Raw genomic sequence first — 18,465 nt, 5'->3', positions numbered from 1 at the left:
TATATTTTACAGTGACAGCAAACACAAGTGACACGTGACCTGGTTTTTAAAGGAGAATCACACCAATGCAGGAGGCTTGTGTTCTTGAATGTAACAGGACTAATGACAAGCCAGAGGCCTCTCGAAAGGTCCAGTGGTAGGAGTGCCACTGAAGACAACGGAAGTTGAAGGTGCTCAGCATCTTGCAGAATAAGGCCTTAAGAATCGATGCTAATCATAAAAGAAACACAAACAGTGGTGCTGAGGTAATGGCAAAAGATTTCATTAGTGCAATTAACATTTATAATGGTATGTTCTTTAATAAAGAATTTAAATAAGGCTTTGAATAATTACACACACTAAAACTAACATTCCATAACCTTATTCCGCAAGGAAAAAACGGCAGAAAACCCTCCGTGCCCGACAAGGTCCAATTACGAACAATTACATTCAAGAAGAGGTGGCTTCCAAAAAACCCAAACAATGGTTTGTTGCATCATCGGCTTTTTCCAGTCTCCTTGCTCCCTCAGTGTGAGAAAAGTGTGAAGAGCAGATACACAGTACATTCACCATGGGGGGAGGTGGGGGTTTGGCCAGCAAAAAATGCCAAGTAGCGCTTCCCAATCTGGAATCTCACCCAATTTCTTTATGGTGATGGAAGCTCATGGAAAGAACAACTGAAATTTTTTACGTAGAGGAAGGTGAATTCTCTCCTCCCCACCCATACAAGTTGTGCATAATTATGGAAGCTTGGAAAAAAAATAAATGATGTGGGCATGTGTGTTTATGGCTCAAGTTCTCCTTTTAAAAAACTCCACACAAAAAACAATGGGGGGTGGGTGAGAATCAAAGCAGCATATGAAATAGTAATATACTGTTTCAAAGTCTGCACTGTCCTGCAGAACCAGGAATTATAACGTGTTCATTTTGTTCTTGACAGATCCAATCTACACTGGATATGTAAAAAACAAGGGACCGTGTCACCAAAAAACAACTTACACGCTGTAAAGTCTTTTAAAAAAATAAAAACAAAAAACAAATATAAATGTTGGCGAAAGCTCAGAAAAATTTATCGTCGATTCGGAAGTGGGGCCTCGTGACGTCGTCTGGGTTGATAAAGACGGAGATGGATTTCCCTGGGTTCTCCGTCACCAGCTGTTGCAGTTTTTTGGCTAATCGGTCATCAGGCTGGTTGGGGTCCCCTCCGTCTGACTGCGGGGAGGGGATGCTGCTAGTGCTGCCTCGCCTTTGGAGCTCCAGCGTTAGCCGGTTAGCAGCTTTGACGTGCTCAATGGCAGTTCGGAGGTGCTCTGCAGGATCCGAGCGGACCGAGGACAGCTTCCGGGCATGCAGCATGACCGTCTCTTCAGACAAGTGCTCCAACATGTTACACTGGGGGATGAAGTAATTGGGGCACATCTTATTGACCAAGCAATGTTGCAGATCATCAATGAGGCCCAGTAAGAAGTGGGCAGCATAATCCTCTTGAGCCAAGTAGTTGGCCGGTAGCCGGTCGCAAGCCCACAGCATCATGCTCCGCAGGTGATACGGACTAATAGCTTTGGGGCGGGAGAGTAGTTTGATGATGATCGCTTTGCAGGCCTGGTAGGCTTGCATGAGGCTGCTGGAAATGCACTTCTTCAGCTGCACTTCGCTCCTGGCGAACGACAGCCTCCACTCATTGTCCTTCTTGCCTTTGTAGGAACAGGCAGGCACTAAATAAAACCCACTAATGACTTCCTCCTCTGTGATCTTCCCATCCCAGAAGTGGTTCTCCATCAGCCAGCTCTGGGCCACTGCTGGCCACCCTTTGAAAGACACCACGGGGACAATATCATACAGCATGCGGCTGCTGCCCACTCCCAAGATGATGGATATGATAGTTCCGTTCTTTTCCACCTTTTCTACTTTGGGCATCCCTCGCTGCGGCTTCTTCTGGATCTCGGACAGAACGATGCTAATGGAGTCATAGAACCAGTCCGCCACTTTCGTAGGAGAGAAGAAATAATTGGTAGCCCCGTTAATATGATCCACAATTGTGCAGCAGTCTTTCCATTTACTTATAGTCCCTTCGTCGAACAGCCGAAGGCTGAGCCACGAATGGCACAGAGCCGAGTGGCGCATGTCCAGTGTGACTGGCTGGTTTCGGTCGTGCAGTTTCAGCGCTGGCACCAGGAGGGTGAAGTCCATGTCGTAGTCTGTTCCTCGAGCGTAAACATTTAATTCATCGAGATCGAGATCCACCACACCTTCCCGGACCCCGCCTGAAAGGAGCAGGTACTCGTTGGCTACTGGGAGCTTTTGGTCCAGCTTCTGCACCATCCCTGCAAAAGAAGCCAGAGTCATTTTAGAAAGCGGGACGGATTTTCGGATTGCATGTTTAATTCACATTAAAAGATATCGTGTGTCAAAGATGACATACAACCACCATGGAAATCCAGCACTGATCACATATGCTACAGGAGACATGAGTCTGAGGTCTTGTCTAGAAGAGTTAGTGTAGCAAGCTGGGGTGGAAATTTATAGCGCACCGGTGTGCCACATGCTAACTGGCCCTGTGGACCCTGCTACTACATACTAAAAGTTCCCCAGCATGCTTGGACAGCAGCAGGTCAATGCACGCTAGTGAACTTTCAGTGCACGATAGCAAGGTCCACATGGATGCTCAGTGTGTGGCAGACTGCGCTGTACACTGACAGGCCCGCCTGCCGTACGCTAACTCTCCACCCTGACAGCCCATGGACAGTGCGTCCCTGCCAAGGATAAAGCCAGTCCCTGCTCCCACCAAAGTCAACAGCAGGGTCTCTCTTGAATGCAGGGATATGTTGTCTAGTTAAAACAGACTGATTCTGAAGGTCGTACTTAGCAGTACTGGATGGAAAGAGCAAAGGGCTTTGACAAGACATCGTCAAGCTATTTCTAGGCCTAAATGTAACTCCTGTTAAGCCCTGTCAAAACCAGGATTTAGCTGTCTAGCTACTAGGGCTCCCGTCGCTGAGTAGCCAAGCACCTCCCACAAATTTCAAAATCCGAACATTAACACTGCCTCCCTCTCTGTCCATACCCCTCTTGTTCCCCCAAGAGAGGGACAGAGCTGGATTAGCAGGTAGGTTTTTTGGTTTGTGTTTGAGTGTCTCTGTGGAATTTACAGGGAAAGCTAGGCCAGAGAAATGGACTTTGCCTTTAGTTCTGAATTCAGAGAGGTCTGTGGTTGTTTCCCCATCTTTTATTGCAGGGAATTTCACAGTAACTCCACTCTAACACCCTGATTAACTTAATTTGGAAACTAATCCTTCAGGCTGCAATGAAGGTGGCATTCCCTGAATTACCTGCCTAGCTCCCAAGCCAGGCATGTGAATACTGGACTTCTACTGTCATTGCTAAACAAACCACACCAAACTCTTTTGCCCCCTATACAGTGCAGAAGTTAAAAACTCATCAAATATGAGAAAATTTAAAACTGTTAAGAACAACAGGAGAGACTTAATCACTGCAACATTCAAAAGAACAAAACATCACATTGCACTCGATTTCTAAAGCAACTTAAAATTTTAGGCTTAAAATGTAGCTCTCTTTTGACCATTCACTGTTTGAAAGTCAATGTCACTATTTGAGTTGGTCTTGTTGTTAAAGTGCTCAGGACTGGGAGTTACGCTTTCCTCAGGCTCCCTGTATAACTTCAGGCAATTCAGTTAGCCTGACTGTGCCTCAGTTTCCCATCCGTGAGCTGAGGATCATGATACTCACCCACTTCGTCAATGGTTTTAGTTTGCTTTGAGATCCGCAGTTATAAGATACTGGACATTTGCATTATGCCCCCAGACCCCTGATACGTACTACACACATTTTGAAGTGTCACTCTGGGAGTGACTTATTTCTTGGCACACATTTTAAAAAGTAGACTTCGTGCCCTGCTTCTTTCCACCTACATTACTGATACCAGATTCAACCCTTCCACTACGATGACACCAGGTTTAGGTTTAAGCGGGAACGCAAAGGAGAACAAGTTGGCGAGGAGGGACAGCAGGGAGAGGAGAAGAGGAAAAGTAGTTGATCTTTAACTAAAGGCCATGGGATATGGTGCCAGAAACCACAAAGGGACACTTCACTGCAAGGTTTAGCCCAGGTGAAAGCACCACAGCCCCTGGGTGAGAGGGTTGTGTGTGTGGATGGGAACGGGAGATCCTGGGCTATCTCTGCGGTGAAGACAGACTCTACTCACCCTCTGGAAAGAGAGTTGGCTCTGAGTCTTAACACAGATTCCCGACAATACTGCCCCGCATCTAACGTTTCGCCTCCATCTCCATTCAGCTTTTAATTTCTTCCTGGAGAACTGATGGTGCTCCCTGCAAGCGCCCTTCGCCATCCCTGCACTGGTCGAGGTGACCTTCCTGCCAGCTGACAGCCACGGCCATGGTTCTCTCCCCTCCACACAGTCCTGGCCTCAGGGAGAGAAACGGCTCAGGAAGAGCAGGAGATATCCGGCCTCCCTCCCTGCAGCCCCCGCTCTGTGATCTCCCCATGTGTGGCCGCTCTAAGGATCCCCACTGCTGTCATCCCCGAAGGTGGCTTAGGGGGGCTGAGTTACATGTTGGGCTGTATTATCCTGATGGGTGGAGCTGGGGAGCAGGCCTGTCTCCCTGGGCCACGGAGCATCGCTCACTCCTACCTAGTGTCCAAAAAAGGCTCATTTGTAAAGTGCACCTGACGTGGAGTCCTGCTGAGCAGAGCTCACTGCCCGATGCTGCCCTGACACTCTGCTCCCAAACGCTTGCTTTTTAGGACGGAGTCACCAGCCAGCCTACCCAGCCATGCAGGGGGGAAAGGGGACCAGGCACCCGCTGACTCTCCTGCCCGGGCTACTCACACTGTGGGGGTCGTGATTAGAGAAGGGGGAGCAGCCACCACTAGGCTGACAGTCCCCCCTTCCAACACACCCGCCAATGCCCCCCTCCTCCTTCGCCCCCACAACACACCCGCCAGCAGCGCCTAGCCAGGGCAGAGGGAGAAGCAACCTGCACCGGCTGGAAGCCTGGCAAAGCTTTCTCCTCGCAGCGAGCAGGGCCAGAACTGTGACTCAGACACAGGTAACTGGATCCCTGCTCTGTTCCTGTGCTAACCCTACACACTGCGCCTTACGCAGGACAAGTTGCTAGGTACCAGTCCTGACCGTAGGCTGGTCCAAACACTCCCTCTGACACCCAGGGCCACAATGTATCCCCCTCAAGGGTAAGTTTTCAGATATTCCTGGGGCCCGTATGTAAGAGAATTCTACGGAAATTACTCTTAAAACCTGCAGAAGTTGATAAATATATATTCCCTAAATACTTTTTGAACTGTGCTACAGGAGGGATAAAAATAATCTATTAAATTCTATAGGATGGCCCCAAAAACCTACGTACGGTACAAGAGAGAGATAGATCATAGCATTACAATTTAGTCCTGTGGAGCACAGAGTCCCTGGCTGGTACACCCCTGCTCTGGGTAGAACAGTGCTCCAGCGAATATTCCAAACAGAAAGACTATTTCACTATTTAAATCTACATTCAAGAATTCTGCCCTGTTAAGCAGGTTAGCACGGAACACTTATTTGGCACTTTCAGCATCACCGACTAATTGTGTCTGATATACAGCAACTAGCCAGACTCACTTGGAATGTTCTATATAAATGCAAATGGGGTTGGCCATTTCTCTGTAGAAAAATACAAAAAACTGGCTGCAAGGACAGAAAAATATTTAAAAAGCAAAATACACAACACCAGCCCTATCTGAGGTTTAAACCCACCAATATTCAGCACATCCAGAATTAAAGTGTGTGTGTGTGTGTGTGCGAGTGTGAGAGAGTGTGAGTGTGAGAGAGAGTCAGTCAGTCACACACACACACACACTTTGTGAATCTTTACAAGCTGTCATTTGTCTTCTCATGTTAGGGGAAGGTGGTGGATAAAACCAACCAACCAACCTTCAAACCTGTGAGGCTCAGTAGGGGCGACAGCTGGGACAGGGGAAGATGGACCCATCTGTGAGCCAGATGTGGCAGGGCTTGCAGCGCAGCGACTGGGCTCAGCTGGGAAGAAGCCTCTTCTGAGCCCAGGCTGTGGTGCGAGCACAAGAAGTTGCAGCTTTGACAGGGCTGAAGCCCCCTGGGTACAGCGAGAGTACCCCCGACCATCTCGCACCCCAGCTGACGAGGCCCCTCTGCTCCCCTCTGGTAAAACAAAACTGGAAGCGTTTGTTTCCCATTGTAAAGCTGTCTGAAAGGCCAGCAGCCAGAGAAAGCTTTTGATAAGCAGTGTGCAATTCCTCTAGAGATAAGAGCCTGTGTGGGAGCTCCATTACCGGGCTAGTCTGCAAGTTCTCAGAAATTTGGAAGGAGAAAGTGTAATGAATCACCAGCCACTCTTTTCCTTGCAGACATCTGGCTCTACCAGTCCATCGGGAACTGCGAAGCATTATTGTCCACACAATGGCTACAGGAGATGAACCATCGGGCTGTCAAAATCTCTCTGCCTGGAGAGCTGCAGATTTTAAATCCAAGCCCATCTGAAGCTTGCATCCTTTCCCCTCCAGACACTGCAGCATGAGCATCTGCTGATCAAAAACAGCAGGAGCTCCAGCATTCAGCCAGAGAAGGAAGCTTCACAAGTGGTTAGGACCAGCAGTGCTGTTAGATTTGAAGACCACAAAGTAGGGGTCTGAAACAGGGTCTCCTCAATTTAAAATTTACACAAGATGTAAAGGAAAGGCTCTGTGAAGAGCCGAGCTGCTCACGCATAAGATTCAGTGAGGTGTTTAGGCAGCCTATGGACTTTGCTAAGCACTCAGACCAGCCCTCTTATTCACAACTCTATTGAGTATTTGAAAATATTTACAGGAATATCACATGCAAACAGTAAACTGAGCATCCTATTTTGGCATCAAGCCTCACAACTGATTGGGCCAAATACCCGTATCCAAAGTAGCGAATGTAAACCCAGCTGAACCAGGCCAATCTAGCCTAGCAAAGCTGGGAATATTAAAGAGGCAGAATACGGTCAAAGTGAACCAAAGTCCTAGTATTCGAGAGACAACAGTGGAAGGCCGGGCATCAGGACTCTTGGTTTCTCTTCTTGGCTCTGGGAGCAGATTGTGGTTTAGAGATTACAGAAAGTGAAATATGACAAGGTCCCTGTTTGAATCATCTTCAGGGACTGAACCCAGGACCTGTGTGTGCAAGAGCATGAGCCTCTACCACCTGGGATCAAAGCTCAGATCTCTCAACATTAAGGCGGGAGAGGAGTCATAACCTCTATCTATGGCTTTGCTGCTAGAGGGTAACACGGAGTGGATCACGGAAGTACTTAGTTTTGGCATGTTCCCTCTGAGTAGCTACTTGGCTTCAGAGACCTGGATTCTTTCCCCAGTTCGGTCTGAGGTGACCTCACAGAAACTCCGTTTTCTTACCTATGAAATTAGCGAGTACTGCCCCAAAGTATGAAATCTTGGCTCCTCCTCAGGATTGTTAAACATAAAAGTATTAAAACCAGCAGTCAGTGGAAGCTCTGGGACCAGAGCCCACAGTCACAGAGCTCGTCATTTAGTGCACCTTCCACTAGGCTACACTGTATGCGCGAGAGAGATTATTTTTGTTAAAATAAATCACTGTCCTTTTAATAGCAGGAAACGTGATCTATTTTTATTCCCACCTCCTGCAAGGGAAAGAGGGCAGAGCATTACAAGAGGAGGAGGCGGAGGGGCGAGTTTTACCTAACTTTTCCATTTGGGCTATATCCTCGAATGAACCGGGATGCTTCACGGCACAAGGCACACCATATCCTGTACATTAAGTAGTAATGCAGAGACACTCTCAACCCATTACGGTATTTCAATGTGAATTGATTTCACAGCAGCCGCTGTGTGTGCAGGGCTCTGCTTCCACCCAAGAGATACTTCATGCAAATAAGCAGCTTTACAGTTCCCTCTATAAAGAAACTGACCATGAAATAAAACACCCACGTCTTTTCAGACATCCATTCATTTCCTGATCTTTCATCTAGTCCTGATGTCTTAGTTACAGCAGCTATGGCTAGAGAGTACGGAAAGCAAGCACCAGCCTGAAAAGGGGAGGCAGTAGGCTATGCTAATAAGACCAACCTGGTCTCATCAGGTTAAACCCTGTGACCTCCAGTGCAGCCCACGGAGTGCCCAGAATGCAGCAGAAAAGCCACATTTCGGCTGCATGCGGCAGAGGAAGAGCCCCCCAGAAAGCATACAGCCCAGTCCCTTGTGTGCTCTGGATAAGCATCAGAATATGCACTGCTTCTCTGGGCCAAGCTGGAGCTCCAGGGGCTAGATCTGCCACGTTTCCATCTCCGCCAGGCTGGAGTACAGAAAGCTGCTTTGCAGATCCTTAGTGGCCTGCTGGTGGAAGCAGCAGAAGGGACATACCAAGCGAATGTGTACCCTGGGCCAAGCTCCCCCCAGTCCAGTGTCACCCACTGCTCAGCCTGGACTATCTCCTCCAGGCAGCATGCACCTTGAGCTGCCATATCGTCCCCTTCCCAGCAGACTTTCCACACACGCTGTGTCGTAAACCAGGCATTAACATTGTTCCCCCCACCCCTGCCTGTTTTATAGCCTACTAGGATACAGGGCAAGCACTAGTCCACTGAACTCTGCAGCCCGAGCTGCTACAGAGCGTATGGCCCAGAGCTGGTAAAGGATTGCTGTGGAAGCAGCAGCAGCGAACCCGGGACTGCAGGGAGGGCGGGGGCTGGTCAGGAGGGAAGAGCTCAGAGACTTGCTAGAAGAAAACGAACGAGAGTTTATGGGAAGCGAGTGCCTGCATCCCACTGGAGTTCAACAAGAAAGCTGTGCTAACCAGCCATTATTCTTTGCTACTGCCCTTTCTCCAGTCACCTCTTGACTTCGCCATCAAATCTGACCTGAGGCGAAGCACAGAGCCACGTAGCATCAGCTTAGCTGCACCACATGATAATCGTCCAGCTTCTGCCCGAGCCCTCGTCTAGCTTTGAAAGAAACAGCCCCCCGGTACATGCCCAAGCACCACTGCTGCTGGCTGCACAGGTCTGGCCTAGGATTTGGGTGCGTTCTATGGAGACTCCCTGACCCTGGGACACTCCCAGAACCATTCATGAGGCCGCGCTACGGCACTGCTGGCTCACACCTACAGCCATCACTCCTGAAGTCACACAAAGCAACATCTAAAACAAATGCCTGTTTCTAGGCCACATTGCTGGGAAGAAAAGTGTGACCCTGGGACCCAGGTGTGGAAGAGGCAGAGGTGCCTGCCTGAGTCTGCACAGAGCCTGGAACAGTCTGAGTGAAGGCTGGGTCTGCCTCATGCGTCTCAAGGGGGTGTTAACACCCAGGCCCAGGGCCACGCAGGTGTCCTGCCAACCCCACCCCAGCAGAGGCTGAAAAGTGCAGCGTGCCCAGTCCCCGCACCCAGGAGGTACAGCCCAGCCGCTGGAGTACGAACTGGGACACCTGCTTGCTGCCACCCCGGCCCCTTTAGGCAGTTGGGGGAGGAGGTGACCCCTGCAGATCTCTCTCCTTGCTGCCCCCAAGGGGAGGGGGTCCCTGCTGCTGCTCCTGGGGAAATGAAGGGGCACTGGGCTGCTGGCTCTTGCATGAGAGGGGAGCGTCCCTCGCCCCCCACTGCCATGGTCTAGCACAGCCTAGTGGTTACAGCAAGAAACTGGGAGTCAGACTCAGCTTCTCTGCCAGTTCTGCCTGATCTGCTGTGCAACCTCAAGCACGACCCACAGCCTCTCCTTGCCTCACTCCCCCCATCTTTCATGTAAAACCATTTCACTTCCCCAGGCAATTCTCACACTCGGCTGCTGGGAGAAATGCCGTGAAACTCTAGACTAATCAACAAAACATCAGCTCTGTCTACAGAGCAAGGGCTGTGTCCCCGCCAGCCTTCCTGAGCTAGCTCGAATCCAGCAGGGCAGGTAACAACACGGAAGACAGAGCAGCATGGGCAGGTACCAGCTCGGTACAGACCCTAGGTATGTACTCTGCTTGCCAACCCGCTCTGATTTACACTGGACGAGTAGCTGGATATGAGTCAGCAGTGTGCCCTTGTTGCCAGCAGATCGGGGGAAGTGATTATCCACTGGAGAGGTCAGTTTTGGTCCCCCCCACTACAGAAGAGATGTGGACAAATTGGAGAGAGTCCAGCGGAGGGCAACAAAAATGATCAGGGGGCTGGGGCACATGACTTACGAGGAGAGGCTGAGGGAACTGGGATTGTTTAGTCTGCAGAAGAGAAGAGCGAGGGGGGATTTGATAGCTGCTTTCAACTACCTGAAGAGGGGTTCCAGAAAGGATGGAGCTTGGCTGGTCTCAGTGGTACCAGATGACAGAACAAGGAGTAATGGTCTCAAGTTGCAGTGGGGGAGGTTTAGGTTGGATATTTGGAAACACTATTTCACTAGGAGGGTGGTGAAGCACTGGAATGGGTTCCCTAGGAAGGAGATTCCACCACCTCCCTAAGAGGTTTTTAAGGTCAGGCTTGACAAAGCCCTGGCTGGGATGATTTAGTTGGGGATTGGTCCTGCTTTGAGCAGGGGGTTGGACTAGATACCTCCTGAGGTCCCTTCCAACCCTGAGATTCTATGAAGCCTGTTCTGCACTGTCTTTACTGCTACTGTTCCCCGCACAAGCTGGATTCAAGCTAGCTCAGGCAGGTTAGCCAGCGCACAGCTTTCATTACACAGGCATGTCCATGGTCATTTACAGGAGCGCGAGAGCTGGCGGTTTGCAGTTCTTTGGGAATCCTACACCAAACAGCAAATCCTGGGGACTGTTCTCCCTGCTGCAGGAAGGAACATTCTGCAACGGAAAACCCACGGCAGCGTTCTCCCACCGTCCCCTAGAGCAGCGGTTCTCAAACGAGAACCACACCAAGGGAGGTGTGGGAACAGGTCACAGGAGGCGCAAGCTGCGTGCCTATTTCCCCCCACCCCTCGTCTGTCAGCCCTGGGTGGCTGGGGGTCGTGCACACCCAGGAGCCCTCCCCTCTCCACTCCTCAATCCCTCTCAGGCTCTCCCCGGTTCAATCCCTCAACCTGGAGGCAGCAGGGCTCTGGCTGTCAGCCCCGGGGTGGCAGCTGCACAGAAGAAAGGGTGGCAATGGGGCGCTAAGTCTGCTGTGAAAAGTGATATTGACAGATAACACTTTTCAAATGCCTCCCTCCAGAGCCGGGCGCCCGGCCGGCAGCCGCCGCTCCGGGCCCTGCCTCCAGAGCCGGGCGCCCGGCCGGCAGCCGCCGCTCCGGGCCCTGCCTCCAGAGCCGGGCGCCCGGCCGGCAGCCGCCGCTCCGGGCCCTGCCTTCGTGTACTTGTGGGGCAGGGGAAAGCGTAAACAACTACAGACACAAAGAAGTGGGACTCGATCAAATAAGTTTGAGAACCACTGCCCTAGAGTGACTCGCACCTAATTCCAGGGGCTTCATTAAAGGAGGCTGATGTGTGTCTGCTTTAGTGCAAGCAATGTGCTCTCGGGGAAGGTGTGCACAGCTTCTTCCATTCCTCTTGCTAATTGTAAATCTATTTGTGAGCAGCGCAAGTTCTCATTCTACTGAGCAAACAGAAGAGTGAGCTCTTTAAAACAGTCCTTAGCTACAAAGCGCATGTTAGGGGAGTGCTGACAGAAGCACCCTGGGGGAGTTGGGGGGGTCAGGATGCAGAGAATAAACCATGTGATGCCAATTTAGTCCAATATGAGAGGCAAGCCAAGCAAGCAATTCTTTGTGGATAGCCATGCTGGAGCCCTATAGATTTTTCTCCTTTTAGCCATCTTTTGAGAGCAGGCTGCAGAACACACGGCACTCTTGTTTTAAAAGTCAAGCTTTTATCTCAGGGCTTTCTTTACAAGATCAGGAAGAAACTGGGACACTTCTTTCTTTTACCTGCATGCCTCTGTCAGAATCCCTACTGTGAGCAGATACCCTGTACTCTGAGGCCTAATGGGGACAGAAAAAACGTAAATTAGACTCTGGGAGTCAGATTCTGATCACCAGCTTGTGGTGCAGGAACCACGCTGCTCATCCAATGGAGTTACTCCAGATTTTCACCAGGGAAGCTGAGATCAGAAACTGGCCCTGAAAGCAAAGCACAGAAAGAGGATCACAACTTGAACAGAGGGATATCATGGTCTGAATAAGGACCATGAGTTCGGAGGGCAGCAGCCAAGCAGGGGAGAGGGGAGAATGGATAGAAAAGATATAATCAGCAAGTAGCTCGATGGTACTCTGTTCAACGTTAGAAAGCATTGTAGATTTTACCCTTGACATTTGTTTCCTTGACATTGAGCCACCGTTTATTTAACCAGAATATGATTTCTCATAAACACTCAAGTTACCTTCGCAGTCATAAGAACATAAGAAAGGCCGTACCGGGTCAGACCAAAGGTCCATCTAGCCCAGTATCTGTCTACCGACAGTGGCCAATGCCAGGTGCCCCTGAGGGAGTGAATCTAACAGGCAATGATCAAGTGATCTGTTCCACTGATGGAAATGCATCTTCTACAACCTGCACAGGTCATTACAAACCAAAAACGTGGTGGCAACAATTCTGTCTTAGGATACCTCTGTGACCCAGTTCAAAAGGAATCTTTTAGTCAACAGGACAGGAAACATGAGCCTTCCACAAACAAAAAAACCCCAAACCCACATACCTTGAATTCCCGTCAGGAGCCAAAGAAAGCTAGGCTAAAACACTGATGTCTCTGACAAAATCTTTGTTGAATTTGATGGGACAAAAAGTGGCTTTTTACAGACAAGGCACTGGTAATCTCGTTCGGTCGCTTTTTTAGGGCGTGTTTGACTGCTGCTGTCTTTCAAAGTGTGTGTCACTAAATGAACATGCCCTTTGAAGGAGAGCTTGAGAGAATTTTGGTTTTTTATATTATTTTGGGAAACTATTTTTAAACCTCACGTCAAAAGACAGGCGTTGCTACCTTGTGGAAATTGTGTCATGTAATGCAAGGAGCATGAGCCAATAGGAAAGAAATGACGACTCGGAAAGAGCCAGGAGCTGGAGAGGCCAGCCATCCAATTCACCCACACGCCCGCCCCAAACTAAAGCTGCAGCTCTACGATTACAACACAGAGCAGTTAGTGCAATTGAATTGATCTTTGACTGCACTAGTAAATATTTTTGGCAGCATTTTCATTAAAAAAAAGTCTCATAAGAAGTATTCACCCCAAATCACTGCACCCTCCAACTGACCCCTTTAAGCTACAGACGTTTGCACCACAAGTTCCTACCTAACTGGTGCCCTGGTACGGCATTTCTCCTTTTCGATTTTTCCTGCCTCTCAGAACTGCTGCAGAGATTGCATCCCAAATAAGCTCCACAAGTAATACCAGAACCCACCCATGCCCCTGGTGGGCAAAGAGAGCCCAGTTCTGCCCTCACGTACACCCTGGGGTGCTGCTCAGGTGTGACCAAGGGGGAGGATTCAGCCCAGAAGGTTTTGCTTTGGAAGAGACTCAAGGAGTTTACTCTCTTGGGGCCCAGTCCTGCAAGGTGACCGAGCTCTTTGAAGGAGATACTCAGCAGGATTGGGCCCCTTTGACTTGTATACAGGACTTCCAGGCCCTGCACTGTTAGCAGCACCTCTGCTCTTCCCAACCGCTGGCCAGCTCCTCAGTCATGTGGCCTGACAGCTGCTGTGGCGTTAACTCAGCCCCGGTCTGCAGCTCATCTGTTCCCGGATGCAGCTTTTCCCGCGCACCAAGCCCCACCTAGTGGACAGTCTCTCCACCTTCCCCACCAAGCCAATGCCAAGTCCGCCAGTTCAGTGTGGGATACTGGTGAGAGATGCCCTCCTGTGGCATCATGCGGGACACAAACACAGGGCTGCTGCGCCTGTACCTGGGAAGAGACTGAAGTCTGACTTCAAAGCCCTCAGCGTTTCATGCAACGTAAACCCAGCGCAGGTTCCAAATTGACCGGTCGCTGCCAGGTGTCTCTGCTGGCAGGTCCAGCAGCCTCCCGGTGATGGTCACAGCAATTCTTTACACACACAAGGACCAAACTGCACTCCCAGTCATGCCAAGGAGCGGGGCACACAGTCCCGTCAGGTCAGACTTTGACCAGAGTACGCACAGCACTCGGGGTTTCTCCAGGAGGGTTTACTGCCCTTGGTACATACAGTTTGCTATTTGTGCCTCTAGGGACTAGAAGACAAATAGCTAAATGAATCCACAGAGCCCTGTTTGCAGACAGCTTGTGTGGGCTGTGCTCACAGAAACGCAGCCACACCCACTGTGCCCCCCTCCTTTCAGTCGGTGTGAAACCAGGGGTGCACCGATTGTGGGAGGCAGTAGGGCTTAGAGATAGTGCCCTCAGCTGGGGCTCAGGAGACCCAGAGTCTATTCTTGGCTCTGCCACTGGCCTGCTGTGTGATCTCAGGCAAGTCACTTCACTGTGCCTCAGTTTCCCTATCTGTAAAATGGGGATACGGATACTGGACTCCCTCTGTACGACACCCGCTGATGAAAACTTCTATATAAGAACTAGACATTGTTTTGCTGCTGCTGGGCCTGTACATGGATATCTAGCACACATAATTTTTGTCTCCAGCGACCCAGCCATGGCATTTCACTTCTGTACCCGACTCTGGCGGTTCTTTATGGAGACTACTGTGACACTGCACCCCATATTCTTCCCAGTAATATTATTACGATTATGGCATAATAAGCATAGATATGAGCAAGGAAGGGAGGGATAGCTCAGTGGTTTGAGCATTGGCCTGCTAAACCCAGGGTTGTGAGCTCTGTCCTTGAGGGGCCACTTAGGGATCTGGGGCAAAATCAGTACTTGGTCCTGCTAGTGAAGGCAGGGGGCTGGACTCAATGACCTTTCAGGGTCCCTTCCAGCTCTATGAGAGAAGCATATCTCCATATATTATATTATTATTTTATATTTTTTTATATTGTACAAGACGGGTCATGTGAGATGTCATTGGAAAAGTGACGATTTGCTGACTATGATTATCCTATTTGTATGCATGTATCACTTTCGTATCTGCAGCTATAGATACTGACGAGGGACCTGTATTTCAAATGGGCTCAGTCTGGGTGTGTGCCTGGGGGTTGGGGATTATTTGGCCGTAGCCTCTCTATTGTTGGTTCATGCAGTGGCTAGTCAGCCTGCCTGTAACTGCAGCTGGGGGTGTTGCTGCCTGTGAGGATGCTGGAGGAAGTGTAGGGCCAGGAGAGGGTTTGCAGCTTGTCACAGCAGCCCAGTGTGAGGGAGCCCAGGCTGATGAGTCAGAGGGCTCAGTGGTACCCCCGTTACAGGTGCCACCCCAGAGGGAACCCGCCACAACTCCTGGAAACGTGGGCCTGCCACGCTCACCACCGCTACATTCCTGTTCTGAAACAATCCTTCCCGGCTACTGGGCAACACAAGGAGCTGGGTCCTTCCCTCACCAATTCTCCCATAAACCACCTGGCAAGAATAACTTTTTGTCTACACTAGAAATGCGACAGCGGCTCAGCTACGGTGCTCCAGTGTAGACCGGAAGTGGGCAAACTACGGCCCGCGGGACCGTCCTGCCTGGCCCTTGAGTTGCCGGCTGGGGAAGCTACCCCCAGCCCCTCCCCTGCTGTCCTGCTCCCCCGCAGCCACGCCGCCACGCCGCCGGCACTGTGGGTGGCAGGTCAGCGAGCTCCTGCTGAGCAGTGCAGCGGCGTATCTGGCTCTGGCCAGGCGGCGCGGCTGCCAGACATGCTGCTTTGAGCGGCATGGTAAGGGGGCCGGGGTTGGATAAGGGGCGGGGGCAGTCAGGGGACAGGGGCGGTTGGATGGGGCGGAGGTTCTGGGGGCGGTCAGGGGACGGGAGAGGGTTGGATAGGGGTGGGGTCCCTGGGGCGGTTTGGGGTCTCGGGAGGGGGCGGTCAGGGGACAAGGAGCAGGGGGGGTTGGATGGGTTGGAGGTTCTGGGGGGGGTAATCAGGGGGACAGGAAGTGGAAAGGGGCTGATAGGGAGCAGGGGCCAGGCTGTTTGGGGAGGCACAGCCTTCCCTACTCGGCCCTCCATAGTTTTGCAAACCCAGTGTGGCCTTCGGGCCAAAAAGTTTGCCCACCCCTGGTGTAGACGCTCACTACAGCAATGGGAGGAGTTTTTTTCCAGTCGCTGTTGTAAATCCACTTCCCCAAGACAATTCTACCATAGCCCTAGCGCGTCTACACTGGGGTCTGGGTCGGCTTAACTACGTCGCTCAGGCATATGAATTGTTCATATCCCAGAGAAAAGTACCTGGGTCAACCTGACTTTCTAGTGTAGACCAGCCCTAAGACTGGCTACATCCTCCTCCCCCCCTCCGCCCCATTTGTATATGGAACAAATTATCAACAGAGGGAGACCTGATCACACCCTTCGGTATTTAGTGTCCAACAACCCTGCAACAACTGCTCAGGCATGAAACCAGCAGCTCATCGGCAACCAAACCATTCTCACCCCCTCCATTATCTTATAGTTATGTCAATGGGACTGCTGAGCGCACACAGTGTGTGATGAGAATCCCAGTTTACCAGCCTCAGCCAGGAGAGGCCTGCAAGAGCAGGAATGGCATCGATTAGGAAGCAACAGGTTCCTTGTAACATGGGCAGGAGGGAGAGATGCCCCCGTATTATTTCCTTCCACCAAAAATATCCTTCCTCCTCGTCTTCCTATCTGCAACATCTCGGATGTTCCCAAGGCAGAATCTTTTACTACAAGGGATGATCCAGTGAGGATCCATTTAATAGTTTCCGTTGACCTTAATTTTAGAACCAGAATGCGTAGCTAATATAGTGGAGGAATGGCCGGGATAATCGACTAGGCTTTGCGATCGGTCCAGTCTGGGCGTTTATAGTCATTTAGAAGGTTCAGTGGCAATGAACGTTGTCATGTCAGAGCAGTGGTTTTCAGCCGGGGCTTCAGGGGATCCGCCAAGCTGGAGCAGCATTAGACTCATGTGAGGCTCAGGGCAGAAAGCTGAAGGCCAGGACCCTGAGCCCTGCCACCCGGGGCTGAAGTCAAAGCCTGAGCAATGTAGTTTTGTGGGTGCCCCTGTCCTGTGGGGCCTCAAGCAATTGCCCTGTCTGCACCCCCTAACGCCAGCCCTGGCTTTTCTATGTGGAAACCCAGTTATTGTGCACGGATTGGCCATGGAGTTTGCATAGCACCTCGGGGGGGCCTCAGAACGAAACAGGTTGAGAATCCCTGTGTTAGAGGATTTGGCAGAAGGTGCTGGGTCAAGTCTATCACCAGCTAGAGCAGGGGCAGGCAACCTATGGCACGGGTGCCGAAGGTGGCACACGAGCTGATTTTCAGTGGCACTCACACTGCCTGGGTCCTGGCCACCGGTCCTGGGGGCTCTGCATTTTAATTTAATTTTAAATGAAGCTTCTTAAACATTTTAAAAACCTTATTTACTTTACATACAACAATAGCTTAGTTATATATTATAGACTTAGAGAAAGAGACCTTCTAAAAACTGTTAAATGTATGACTGGCATGTGAAACCTTAAATTAGAGTGAATAAATGAAGACTTGGCACAGCACTTCTGAAAGGTTGCCAACCCCTGAGCTAGCTCCATCTAGCTGCCCGACAGGCACATGCCAGCTGCGGCGTTAACCTCTGCCCGAGGAGCAAGCGCAATTACAGAGTCAATAAAACAAAGAACGTAAATGCTGCAGCTCCAGCTACCTCCACCTCATTGACAGGCGCACTGCAACACAGCGTCAATATCGCTGAGCGGTGTGGCACATCCAGAGGCTTAATACTTCCCCAATCTAAAGACTGTCTCAGCTGTTGCTTAGCCAGTTGTTACTGTAACATCCTGGTACTGGTCACATTCTGCTCTTCATGGGTTCTCTGTTTTCCACTGATCACATCCCTTCCAATACTAGAACCAACTGGCTGGTCGCCTGTGGCTGGAATTGCTCAGCTGCGCACAGGCACAGGACCTGTGTTGCTGTTAGCTAGCAGGGATTCTCCACCCAACAACCAAACATTTTCCAGTACGTTATACACAACCACAGCGTGTGGCATAGCAGGAAGCGGAGATACAAGGCAGCCGCAAGCTGGTTGCAATACACTGTAAGGTCTAATCTCCTCATTCTTGATCTATTCCAGAACCAAGCCTAGAATGGGCATCCCGCTAGAGAACAGCTATTGCCTTGGTGAGCTGGTGAGAAACCAACTTCATTGGTGGAAAGATGAAAAATACCCACAGGAAAAACTATTCCTGGAATCAATTTGTTTTAGTAGCCTCTTGGTTCCCACATTCCCTATCGCATCCAGCCCCCTCCAGTGGTAGTACTGATTGTGCAAAAAACACAGGTTTGGGACCAGAGCAGTGCAACTGTTGAGAGAACCAAGAGATTCTGTTAAGCCTCTGCACTCCTGGATTCTTCTTGAGGACGTTCTTTGGCCAGGCAATCCAGCTGCAGCCTGGCCAGATTGCCAGTGCATT

The 18,465-nt window shown here is 50.5% G+C and overlaps 1 protein-coding gene across 1 annotated transcript in view; it reads right to left on the bottom strand.

Moving 5' to 3' along the window:
* Nucleotides 1–273: 273 nt before the first annotated feature.
* MB21D2 (Mab-21 domain containing 2) overlaps nucleotides 274–18,465 on the bottom strand; it is a 73,330-nt gene continuing 55,138 nt past the window's right edge. Inside the window, exon 2 of the mRNA XM_039487101.1 lies at nucleotides 274–2,303. Coding sequence (XP_039343035.1) covers nucleotides 1,039–2,303 — 1,265 coding nt within the window. The 3' untranslated portion in view covers nucleotides 274–1,038. The remainder of the gene's footprint in view (nucleotides 2,304–18,465) is intronic.

This window comes from Mauremys reevesii, linkage group 9 (assembly GCF_016161935.1).
Source record: "Mauremys reevesii isolate NIE-2019 linkage group 9, ASM1616193v1, whole genome shotgun sequence".
NCBI lineage: Eukaryota > Metazoa > Chordata > Testudines > Geoemydidae > Mauremys > Mauremys reevesii.
Note: the sequence above shows the minus strand (reverse complement) of the source record. Positions and strands in the feature narration are given on the sequence as shown.